Source organism: Taudactylus pleione, unplaced genomic scaffold (genome assembly GCF_031769625.1).
Source record: "Taudactylus pleione unplaced genomic scaffold, aTauple2 ptg000040l, whole genome shotgun sequence".
NCBI classification, from domain to species: domain Eukaryota; kingdom Metazoa; phylum Chordata; class Amphibia; order Anura; family Myobatrachidae; genus Taudactylus; species Taudactylus pleione.
The window spans coordinates 1174631-1187856 of record NW_028284442.1 but is presented as its reverse complement, the minus strand read 5'-3'; the positions used below and the strand labels follow the sequence as shown (position 1 = coordinate 1187856).

At 46.3% G+C, this 13226-nt stretch overlaps 1 protein-coding gene across 1 annotated transcript in view; it reads left to right on the top strand.

Annotated features, from left to right (window-relative positions):
- The window catches only part of ALDH1L2 (aldehyde dehydrogenase 1 family member L2), a 97361-nt gene extending 90598 nt beyond the window's left edge, over positions 1-6763 (top strand). Inside the window, exon 23 of the mRNA XM_088454348.1 lies at positions 4710-6763. Within this exon, the coding sequence (XP_088310474.1) occupies positions 4710-4765 (56 nt within the window). The 3' untranslated portion in view covers positions 4766-6763. The remainder of the gene's footprint in view (positions 1-4709) is intronic.
- Positions 6764-13226: the final 6463 nt, after the last annotated feature.

The window sequence follows — 13226 nt, the reverse complement described above, 5'->3', positions numbered from 1 at the left end:
GGAAGATGGCTCCCGCAGTGGGAGCAGCAGCAGCCGATGAGTCTGACAGACTCTCATCGGCTGCTGATTACAGCAAACACACAGCTGCCGGCTCCGGCTGCTGTGTGTTTGTGCTGTGTAGCGCTGACCGAACTCCGTTCGGTCAGCGCTACACTTCACTCAAGTATAAGCCGAGGGGGTACTTTTTCAGCACAAAAAATGTGCTGAAAAACTCGGCTTATACTCGAGTATATACGGTATACACCTTAAATGTCGCTATTTAGCGTTATAAGTCGCACAAGAAATAATTGCTTTCCAGACTTGGATTGTGGTTCGAAAGCACAAAAAGATATTATTCACCAAAAAGCAGATAGTTACACGCTGTGATCTAAATACAATTAGCGCAAACAAATTATACAATCACAAGATACAGTCGAATACATACGCATGCGCTCTGGATCCAGATCCCCGACATCAACTATGAAACCTCCGTCAACAGAAAAGAAAGATGACTAACTACAAGATCCAGGGTGCTTGCATATAAACCTTTGCAGAGATAGGCAATACAATAGAACAAGTTGGCATAATCCCACTGGTTTTTCCTCCAGTTTATTCTGTTACGATGCAGTTCATAGGTCAGTTTGTATTGTAGTAGCTCAGCCTACAACAGCTCTTTGTGTCCGTTTTCCCCGCCGAAGAACAAGTCTAAACTGGCTAATAAACATCACATCACAGAGTACATTTCAATGCCTAACTCTCTATGATCCATAACTTGTAGACACATGTTGCGATCTCCCTGCCGATGGAACCGGAGATCTGCAAATTTACAGAAGTTTAGAATAGCACCAAACACGGTCTGTTTATCATGTACTAAACCTGAGATCTTAAATACAATCGCTTTATTACATACTGAATAATGAATAAAACCTTGAATAGTAACCTTAATACTAGGGAACCTTTTTATGTAAGTGTGCAATGTGTAGGTATATTATGAAAAGACGCTAGTTAGCATTGTGCATCTACGAGTTTGTGAAGTACACCGTGGTATGTGTTTTGCAGGGTAGTTCATATTATATGTTTTAGTAAATGTATGTATTTATATAGTGAGGACTTTTAACATTGTTCTATTGCGTGGGAATCGCCGTATGTACTGATATTGTGTGATATTCGCTAAAATGGCATTGGGCGGCCATTCGTAAAATGGCGTAGTGCAGATTTTAATTGTAACAGATGCTGTCTCAGCCAATTATCCGGCTTCGACACTAGTTGGTGCTCAAGTGTAGTCATTACTAGCTGACATTTTAAAATATCCACAGGTGGAGCTAATTATTCCACTTGTGATTGTGAGACCTGGAAAACATGCACTGTTAGTGCTCCCTAAGGAATGAGTTTGGCAAACACTGTTCTATATAATACCTGATGACTTCATTGTTATCCTGATAATACACTAAATTTTTTATAAATTTATTCTGTAAATTGGTCTATGCATTTTTCCAATTTCTCTGAGTGAAATACTGGGAAGCAAACTTTCTCAGCTGGCAAATCCTTCACCCCAGGAAATGGTCCTTCTTTCCAGAGGTGTTGCAACAGCTAGTGGACCACTGGGGATAATAATAGGGTGACATTGTCATTTTGGCTGAACCACAAGGTGAAACAAATCTGCTTCAGGATGAGGGATGCACAGGCGTTTCTGGTGGATGCCCTTTTGGCTCAATATACCTTCCCTTTCATATATGTTTCCTCTGGTAGTAATGCTTTCATGGGTCTTCCAGATAGTAAAATGAGAGGGGGCTCGTCAGTGTGCAGTGGATATTCCCAGATGGTGTTTAGTACACTGACACCACTCACATGGGAAAGGGTTCAGCTTGACATCTGCCTCTATGACCTAGGGGGTCTATGTACTAAGCAGTGATAAGTGCCAGCCAATCAGCTTCCAACTGTCATCTCACAGGCTGTGTTTGAAAAATGACAGTTGGGAGCTGATTGGCTGGCACTTATCACTGCATAGACCCCCTGATCTCTTAAGTTGGGCTCCTTTCATCAGACTTTACCTCAGATGCTTTTATTGGCAAAGATGTTGGTCCAAATTTATGGCTAAGGAGTTTTCTGACTATGGGGTTGAGACCATGCTCTAGCATCATCATTTTGAAGTATTGGACTTCGTGGAATTCAAATTCCTTGCTTGAAAAATTGCCATCTTCTCAGTCAGAGTTTTGGCGCTGGGTGCTCTTTCAGAGCTGTAACTACACATTTTGGTGCCCCCCAACCCATTATTTATTAAAAGCATGGTCTTTGGGCACTCCCCTGTAATGCATACCAAAATAAAATCCAGAAATTACCCCCAAAGACCTCATCTCCCAATTTTTCACCCACATTAAAACGCCAACACTTGCTGCTATGACCCTTATGGGCCATGTCTGCATCTCCAGCACCAAAACTATGCTCTGTCTGCATCTCCAGCACCCACACCCTCATGTCTGCATGCCTAGGACCCACATTTGTTACATTTAATAACTTACTCCCTTCACATTAATAAATAGCCCTGTCCCTCCTCCCTTCCCACTTACCGTTCTCCCACCCAGAGGCCAGCATTATAGAGGTCAGCAGGGATGGATGCCTGTTTCTGGTCCTGCTGGTCATCCTAGACCTGTTATGGGGGCAGAATCTGTGGGCTTGTGTGAGTCAGGAGCAGGAGCAGTGACCAGCGTCCTATGAAAAGCAAGCTCAGGCCAGCTGGAACTTAATGACTTCAGAAGCTGTGCAGGCGCTGGTGGCATTTTTAAGCTCATCAGCCGCCGCTATCATATCATAATCTAATATACCACACTAGGATTTAGCAGCCACATTGACCGCACATACACGGCCTGTGGCCGCATGAAAACTGCCTCTACCCAAGCAGCACACCGTGAACAAGTAACAGGGAGGAGACGGCTGCACAATCTCCTTTGGGAGGAGGAGGAGGAGGTACTGTGGGAAGAAACGTCATGACATCTCTCACCACACACAGGGCAGGAGCCGGGAGGCAGAACTCCATAGTGTAGAAGGAGCTGCCTGACACACTACTGCGTAACATACATTGCAGCAGGCACCCGGCAAATACAGATTACGGTGGTGGCCGGCTCCGCCCCACAGCATCCAGCACTCTGTACGACCACACCACCCTAGTTATGGCCCTGGGCTTTTTCCTCTCAGTCTCCATTCTATAACTCTCATGCCAACCAGACTGTGCCAAAAGTGGTTTCTAATTTCCATTTGAGTCAGGAAATTGTGATTCTACCTTTGGCCAGAGAGGGCTCTCTGTTTTTTGGATCTTGTCTAGGTCACAGGTTCTCAAACTCTGTCCTCGGAACCCCAAACAGTGCATGTTTTGCAGGTCTCCTCACAGAATCAGTGAAATAATTAGCTCCACCTGTGGATCTTTTAAAATGTGTCAGTGAGTAATGAATAAACCTGTGCCCCTGTTGGGTGACCTGGAAAACGTGACCTGTGTGGGGGGTCCCGAGGACCAAGTTTGAGAACCACTGGTCTAGGCCACGAATTCTCAAACTCTGTCCTCATGACCCCAAAAAGTGCACGTTTTCACTTGTGATTCTGTGAGACCAACAAATCATTAGCTCCACCTGCGGATCTTCTAAAATGTGTGAGTAATGAATACACCTGTACACCTGCTGGGTGACCTGGAAAACGTGAACTGTGTGGGGTCCTGAGGACCAATTTTGAGAACCACTGGTCTAGGCTTTGCAGGCCTATGCTCATAGACAGAGGCCTTGCACCAGATTTATGACCTGTTAGTTCTGTATGAGCTTGTAAACATATCAGTTGCCAGATGGACTACTTTTATGATCCACTAGGCTTACCTTAAGGCAAGTTTGCCAGTTCCTGCACCTGTGAGGGTTGAACAGCACAAGACTTCTGCTGAGAAGTTGTGCCAGACAGCCACCAGGCTTTGGTGCACACCTTAAACTGTACAGGCAAAATACCTTTGCATCCAGGGATGTCAGCTTTAGACGTAAGGCACTGGAATCCACAACTTCAGAGCATCGCTTAAGCTGGATACACACTTGGCGATGATTTCCGACGGATTGGAACGACAAATAGTTCAAATCGTGCAGCATGTACCCATTATGTCGGGCGGTGAGCTGCTCAATCTGACAGCCCCATGCAGTGGTATGCAGCAAGGGCTGACTTATTGAGTACCATAGCGTGTACCAGCCGCCTGATCTGTCAGCCCATCAAATCCATAGGTACACACATCATTTAGTGTGTACCCCAGCTTTAAAAGCAGCTTTGGCATGTTAAAAATGTACTGATTCCAGTGTTCCCCAATGGATTCCTGGAAAAAAAAATAAAAAAATAGTATCTTGGTTTTTACATTAAATCTTTTTCCTCATTGGGAGACACTGGACACTCTACTATTACACTTTTGTATGTGTTATGTTGTCTGGATTGTTGTTTTTCCCTGCTCCCCCTCGTTCTGTACTCCTGGTTTGTCCTTGCGGGCTTTGCCACTGGGGAGGACCTATAGTTCCTAAAGTGCCTAAGCTCTCTGCTCCCACTGCTACACTCCAATACACTGGCTCAAGTGTTCCCCAATGGGCTTTGAGAAAAAGATTTAACATAAATACAATCATCCCCTTACATGAAATAATAAATCCTACTGGTTACATTGATAAAGAGTGGGTACTATCTGTTTTAAGAACGTCTAACACCAGTTTCTTTCTTTAAATCAGGCGAAGAAGCACTCCATGAATACCTCAGGACAAAGGCTGTTACAGTGGAATACTAAAAAGGATCAACAAATGCGGCTGCTTAGTAATTATCTCCATAGAATTTATTTTCTTAATCAATTCATTGCCACAATACTGCAGAACTCTAAATGAAGGATGATAAACAGATGTACTGTAGATACCACGTGCCTATATTACTTCATGAAAAACATTAATATGCAATTTTTCTGTCAAGGCAGGGAGGGGTCTTTTCTGAGCCATTTAGATCAGAAAATGCAATGACTGCACAATTGACAACAGGGCTTCTTTTCACAAATAAGACTACATAGAGACAGACATGGCTGGTCAAGTAACACAATGCAAATAGCACAATTGTGCTATGATCATTAACCACCAAGATGATCATTCTAGTGAAAGACAAATGTTTAATGTTTTCTAAGTCTTGGGAACCAAAGTTTTTTTTTTTTAAGCACATTTTAGGTTTAGTAGCTCTTCAGTTACCATGATACAACTTTGCAGACTTGCTGTGGAAATTCACAGCGCATTGAAGCAGAAAAGGAAAAAAGTTCATGTTAAATCTGCCTGCGATAGTCCTGTACAATTCATACCTCCCAACATTGAACCAGGTGAAAGAGAAAATAAAACCAACCCTCAAATCGGAGCAGAGCATGCTCTTATTATAGACAAATCACACCTACCTTCACACGAGCCCTGACCTTTTTGGAGTCTGAATCAGGATACTAGGGATGTATGAACACAGCATACAGTATTCTCTAGCATCAATCCATTTATAAAATGCATGATCAAGAAAAGTAAATGTCACTTTGTAATGGTGAGCACTAGTGCCATAACCATTTCACTGGCACACTGAACATTTCTTAAGATACCATGAAACTACAACTAGACAATTCACAACTTTTTTTTTTTACCTAAATAATCTGGCAAATCTGATTATTTTACATTGTTACAAGTTTAGCAAATTTACTGTGCCCTATATAGAAGCTATGATAAGGCAAATCCAATATTATTCTGAAAATAAACTTTGTTCAGTATCCAAGGATCTTAGGAACACATTGTTTCTATTATACTAAGAACGAACAATCTTCGTTATTATGCCACTGGTTCTTTTATACCCTGACAACTGGGAAAGCATTCTACTAATTTTACCAACCACCATCAGAAGACGACCTTCTTGTAATACTTAAGATTATATAGAGTGTGGATGGTAGCCTACCCAGGTCGTCTATCAAGATGCCAACTAGAATGTATTAGGTTGTAATTTAGGGATATATTTACTAAATTGAGTTTTTTTTAGAAGTGGAGATGTTGCCCATAGCAACCAGATTCTAGCTATTATATTCTAGAATGTGCTAGTTAAATGTTAAGCAGAATCAGATTGGTTGTTATGAGCAACATTTCCACTTCTAAAAACTCACTTTAGTAAATATACCCCTCATATGATGGTCAGTTTACTGAATAAAATCTCAATAGTCCACAGCAGTGGCCATCAGAAGGTTACATTGTTTTTATCATACATAAAATCAATAAGTCAACAGTGTCAAAATGAAATTGTTTTTTTAAATGTTCTTTGTCCGGTGTGTCAAATTCATTACGTAGATTCAAGAAGTGGCACATGAATTACCAAGCCCATGCAATTTGGGACCTCTATCTTAGACCACCACTTTGCAATTAGTTTGAATTAAATTTATGTACCAGAGTTTTTTACTACATTTATGTGTAACTGTCATGAGTCATATGTGTAAAGCATTATGCAAACTTGGCTTTACAGCCGGTGTGGTGTAATATGGGGCATACGTATCAAAGCTTGATGTGAGATAAAATTGTGAAATATATATCACCAACCAATCCACTACAAACTATCATTTCTTAAACACAGCCTGCAAAAATATGAGATATGGTAAGAACTTACCCTTATTATCTCTATTTCTACGAAGTCCATAGGGTTCCACAGGATACCTTGGGGGTATAGGCGATGGCGGCAGACATCCAGGCACCACAGAGTTAAATTTTCAGCCTCCCAGGATGCACTGGGGTCCCTCTCCTATACCCCGCCCCCGAGCCTCAGGCCACTCAGTTTCGTAACAAGCCATAGGCCGGAGCAGGAGCAAAAAAGAGAGAGAAGACAGTCTGGAACACACAAGAATCACATTCTCACCAGAAGGAGACGGAGAAACCGGTGACCAGATCAAAGCCTATCTGCAGTACAGGTGCGACAGGGCGGGAGTCCTGTGGAACCCTATGTACTTCGTAGAAATAGAGATAACAAGGGTAAGTTCTTACCATATCTCATATTTTCTACTTCAGGGTCCATAGGGTATCCACAGGATACCTTGGGGATGTCCCAAAGCAGTATCCTTTAAGGGTGGGGACGCTCCTGTGCTGTAAGGAGAATCCGCCGCCGAAAGGAAGCATCCTGAGAGGCGAAGGTATCAAAAGCATAATACCTTACAAAAATATGGACAGATGACCACATGGCTGCCAATCACCGCTGAGGCGCCACGTCGAGCTGCCCACGAAGGACCCACAGACCTAGTGGAAGAGCTTTAATAGAGGATGGAACAGGAAGACCTGTGAATCCATCCTGCCAAAGTTAGCGTAGTGGCAGGCCAACCCTTTTTATGGAAATCAGAAAGGTCAAAACCGAGAGTCTGATTTCCTAAATGGACTGGTACGGTCAACTTAAATTCTTAGCGCCCGTACCACAGCCAAATAGGCCTCACCAGCAGACAGGACTGGGGAAGTAAAGGCAAGCACTGCCCTGTTCCTAGGAAAGATGAGAAAAAGGGAGGTCTACATGACAGAGCCTCCCATTCTGAGATCCTACTGGCCAAATTAAGAGCCAGAAGGAATACAGTCCTAGCCGTAAGCCATTTGAAATCCACTGAGCCCAGTGGATCAAATGGCTGTCCTCAGAGAGCCCTAAGGACCACAGCCAAATCCCAAGGAGCCACAGGTGGAACAAAGGGATGCTGAATATAACGTACACCCTGCACAAAGGTGCGGACATCAGGAAGAGTAGCAATCCTACACTGAAACCATACTAACAGGGCAGAAACCTGCACCTTCAGGTAAGCAAGGCGAAGACCGTTATGTAAGCCCACCTGTAGGAAAGCCAACCTGTGGATATCCGGAATACCCGAGGAGCCTAGCCTCTAGGGCGACACCTGAAAGTAAGTATACCATACCTAATGGTAAATTCTTGCAGATAAAAACTTCCGAGCTCTTAGCATGGACAGAGCCCCTGTTAACTATAGAGCTGGAAAAACTCCTAGACCTTAAGAGGGCAGTCTCCACCGCCACACCGTCAAGGACAGACAACCCAGGTCTGGGTATCAGCCAGGATCCTGAGACAACAGGTCCGGGCGTAGAGGCAACAGCTTCGGAGTGTTAACTGAGAGGCTCCGAAGATCTGAGTAATAGTGCCATCTTGCCTACGCTGGAGCTATCAGAAGGAGCGTGCCTCCTTCTTGCTATTACTGGAGGAAGAAGGGATAACGGAGGGACGAGGTACACAACTTGGAAGGTCCACTGGACCTACCTACGTCTATCAGAAGAGTCTCATCTCTGAAAGGCTCCACTTGTTCACCAGAAGATTGAACACCTCCTGATAAAGAGGACATTTCCCTGAATGCACGTCTTGACGGCTGAGAAAGTCTGCTTTCCATCTGAGAATTCCTGAATGAACACTGCCGATGACGGCAGGGATATAGCCTTCCACCCAAGCCAGAATTCGGGACACCACTGTTAGTGTCGCCTGACTTCGGGAACCTCCTAGGTGGCTTACATAAGCCATCATGATGGCGTTGTCAGACTGTACCTGCACAGTATTTCCGTGGAGGACCTGTCCTGCATGCTGGAGAACCTTGAATACTGCTCAGAGTTCTCAGATGTTTATGGGAAGCGCAAAAACTACTGGTGTCCACCTGCCCTGGAACAAGTGTGGACCCGTCACTGCTTCCCAGCCACGGATACTGGCGTCCGTCGTCAGAAGGACCCTGTCCGCAATCCCAAAGGGGGTGCCCCTTGTTTAGGTGAGCTTTCTGCAGCCACCAGGCCAGAGAGAGACAAACCTCCGGGGAAAGCCCATTGACTTTATCCTATGGGGCAACCCATCCCATCCGGAGAGGATCAAGTTCTTTAGAGTGAAGCTGGGTACTCTCCACCATGTCGAACAGCGACACCCTGGAACCCAGGAACCACATTGCCAAGTGAATAGACACTCGGCGACTCTGCATTACAGGCAAAGGTACGCAGTTGCCTGCAGAGATCTTTTCCTCAATCACAAAGATCCTCAGATGTTGGGATATGGAGCATCCTCTGTGAAGAATCAGAGAGGACCATTTCCAGTTTATCAGTCAGCCCTAACGTAGCAACACAGATATTGTCCGTTGCATATGGCACTGAAGTATCTCTGGAGACCGTGGTAACAACAGGAGGTCACTCGGATAGGGTAACAAGCGGACCCCCTGCATCCGCAGGTGGGCTGCCATAACTACCATGACCCTGGTAAACCGTGAGGCGCGGAGGCCAGACCAAGGGGCAATGCCAGAAACTGGAAACGCTTATCGACCACTGCAAACCTGAGGAAAACACTGGTGTGCTAAGATAAGAGGGATATTCAGGTAGTCACCCTGAATATATCCAACGACACCACAAAATTCCCAGGCTCCATTGAATGATGGAATGCAGGGTCCCTCTCCCGAACCGAGGAACCCTTAAGAATTTGTTGAAGGATTCGAGGTTGAGAATGTCCTGGTAAGCCCCATTGGGTGTCTGTACCAGAAAGAGGATGGAGTAATACCTCATTCCCCTTTGGGGCAACGGAATAGGTACTATAACTCCTGCCTGGAGCATAGAGTGTAACACCCTCAAAAATTACAGGGCCTTGTCCTGAATTGACAGAAGACCTGTAACGAAAAACCGTCTGGGAGGCTTTTACCGGGAAGAGAGGACATACCTTCAAGAAAATACTTCTCTTACCCCAGTGTCCGTGGTGGTCAGACACCAGCACTGGGCGAACTGGAGAAGCCGGCCTCCAACTCTGGGGGCTCCCGAGAGGAGGCCCGTCCCGTGAGGCTGAAGGCTTATAGTCCAACTTGGGAGTAGGATGTCTTGTACTCTAAGCCTGTTCTTATGGCTGAGCAGATTTCCTGGCTACTGACTGTCTTGGAAAGCTGCATTTTAGACTTACCCTGGCCTCACAGGGCCGAAAAGACAAAGTCCCAGACCCTGATGGGACTGTAGCCGATGGCAGACACGCAGACGTAGCTGCTGCCTGCAGGGCCACAATTGCGTCCAGACGAGGGCCAAACAGGACTTGTCCCGTAAAAGGCAAAGCATTCCAAATGGAATCTGCGTCCGCTTTCCAAGAGCGCAACCACAGGGAGCGGCAAGCCGCTACTGCTGCCGAGGAGATTCTGGAAAGGAGTAGGCTATATGTAAGACCGTCTCATTATGAACGTGGCAAAGTCTCTGAGAATTTGCCACTATCCACCTGCTCTGCTGGAGAGTCAGTGTGCAGAGATCCAGTAACCTACTCAGTGGTCCATGGCTCTGGCCCCCCAGCACACGGCCATAGCCGGCCTGGAAGCCCCTCCAGCAAGGGAATATTGGATTTTAGATATATTTGCACCTTGCAATCTGGATCCTCTTTCAAAGAGGACCTGGAGGGCATGGGCAACGTAGCACTCCTCACTAGGTGTATAACATGAGAATCTACCCGTAAAGGTAACTCCCATTCGGAAATGTAATTATCCGCAAAAAGGGTATGCAAAAGGTCAACCGTTTTTGAGGCTGGAACCGCTTACCCGGAATTTCCACGCCTCCTCTAAATGATCCACCTGACCAGATAGAGGAATTACAGTGGCAACACCCTTATCCTTAAAGAAGGCATATTTGGATTTAGCCACGGGGGATATGTAATAACCAAAGCCGCACGGACTGCCCGTAGAAGGCCAGGTATATAGACTTTAGACCCAGACTACGCCTCCTTTGCACTAAGGGGCTCGTGTCTGAAAAAGTCAATAATGTCACAGTCATCAGACGTCATGTCTTTACCCGTCTGAGACCCGAAAGGCCGTTTAGAAGGCGGAAATGGTGACTCCCCCTGTAAAACGTCCATCAGGTGCTATACCATTTGGACAATAAATTCACCCACACAGGCTCCTGCGAGACCTGGGGGGGCGAAAAGCAGGATACACTGGGGTACCATCAACTGTCCAGGGACCCCTGCATGTGATGAGACCACCACAGGCTGCGATAACCCCTATGGGGAAACGCAGGGGGTGTTGCCCACAAAGGCTGTAAGCATCTTAGCCAGCCGAGGGCGGTCCCCTTTTTTTGTGCAGGCACAGTGACAGAAATGGGGCGTGATATATAATACAACATGCCCTCCATAAACCCTCAGCGTCTACATATCCCTCCGCTAACTGCACATGATATCAGTACATTATAGCTGGAAGAGGATATCCTCGTTCACTTTCCGACATGAGGAGTGTGAACGGAGCGTATGTGACCTCCCACACAGAAAAACCACGTTTACTGTGAGGTAATAAACACCCTGCGACACCGCACCGCAAGGGCTGTAGCAGAAGAACAGGGATAGGAAAAGGCTGACAGTCAGAAATGAAAGTACAGGCAAACAGCGCTAGCATTTAAGTCACATACAATGCACAGATAACATCCTGCATTACAAGCACTGCGATCAACTACACAGACCAGAGCCTGGTAGGAAACAGTGCTGCATACACTGACCTTAATTGAAGGAGAGGTATGCGGGGGACCCGGACCGCAATGGCATCTGTATCAGCTTCCAGCAGCGTTTGCCATCCCCAGCACATGTAGTGAGAAAATGGCCGAGGAGCAGAGAGAAGGCAGGGCCCGGGGGAGGAGCGCTGACACAGCCCGCTCAGACCGCTGTGGAATGGCACTGTGCAGCGGGGGAGACGCCGGCTGTGAGACAGGGAAGGCGTTCTCCCCTGGCGTGCTATTAACTCCTGGGACGCCGCGCTGTACCGCACATGCTGCGGCCCGCTGTCCCTGGTGGTCTAGTGGAAGGCGCAGGATCAGTACCTGGCCCCACGCGCAGCCGGTCCCCAGGGAGCCCCCTGCCTGGGGACCAAACAGGACTGTGTTACCGGCGGGTGCCCACCGCGGGACCCCGCCGCTTACCTTGTTCCCCGTGCATCCGGCCACAGTCCAGGTAGCCGGGGATCACCGCTAGCTGTGACCCCCAGCTACCTACCAGCATCCCCGGATCGGTACCGGCGTTCTGGTACCGGCGGGGTGTAGGAGTGACAGCATGGACGTCAATACTGACTGTCCTATGCTGGAGCACTCTAGTTGTGCAGCCACAGCTGCGAAGAAATATTCAGGGGCCTTAAAAAGACCCCCCTCTGAGTGGCCTGAGGCTCGGGGGCGGGGTATAGGAGAGGGACCCCAGTGCATCCTGGGCGGCTGAAAATTTAACTCTGTGGTGCCTGGATGTCTGCCGCCATCGCCTATACCCCCAAGGTATCCTGTGGATACCCTATGGACCCTGAAGTAGAAATGTGTTAGAAGCCGATTGGTTGGCAATATCTCACATCAAGCTTTGATACATATGCCCCTATATTCGCTAATCCTCAGTCAGTGGATTTCTCGTTTTTGTAGAACCTACAGCCAAACCGAGAGCGAGTGAGTGCATGCGTGTGAATATGTAGTGATAGCTACAGCCAAACAAAAAGTAATACCCCTTTCAGACATCTCGAGATTCCTGGGAATTTGGCCTGCCTCAGCCAAATTCCCGGGTAGCCGTGTCTGTCTGAAAGGTACCTACCTGGGAACCGTAGCTGCCCCAGCAATCGACCAGGGTTTTTCTGGGATTTAAGTCCCGGGAAATTACCCTGCTTCTGTCTGAATGGTGCTACCCGGGAGTAGTAAACAAGCACAAGCACCAAGCAGCTTTTACATGTAGTTGACAGCACTCCCGCTGGACCACCAGGGAATTAAAAGAAATGTTAAAAAAAAAAATCTGCATTATGATTGACCGGCTTCCGGCAGCTGAATGACATCGACATCATCATCATCAGCCAAAGAGGGGATAGGTTAGGAGGAGCAGACGGCAGAGAAGAAGCAGGTAAGCAGAAAAACTCTGTTCTTGTCTGAAAGGGGTCTACCTGGGAATTTCCCGAGTAGATGCTGTAGTGTGAAAGGGGGGTCTCGACCAAATACCCGGGAATTTGCACAGGAGAAATTCCCGGTCTGAGCAGGAAATTTCCCGGGTTGTATATCTGAAAGGGGTATTAATTTTCTGTAAGGCATTATTATATCTCTAATAAAGATCAAGTATGTGTATTGCTCCACAATGGACATATTATATTATTTGTATTATATGTTGTTGATGTTGGTTTATTAATATCTTACAGTCACAGAGGATATTAAGTTTAGTTCAGCTAAGGATATTAAGTTTAGTTCAATATTTAAGATAAAAACTAATAGCAGGATTGAGATTTGTACACT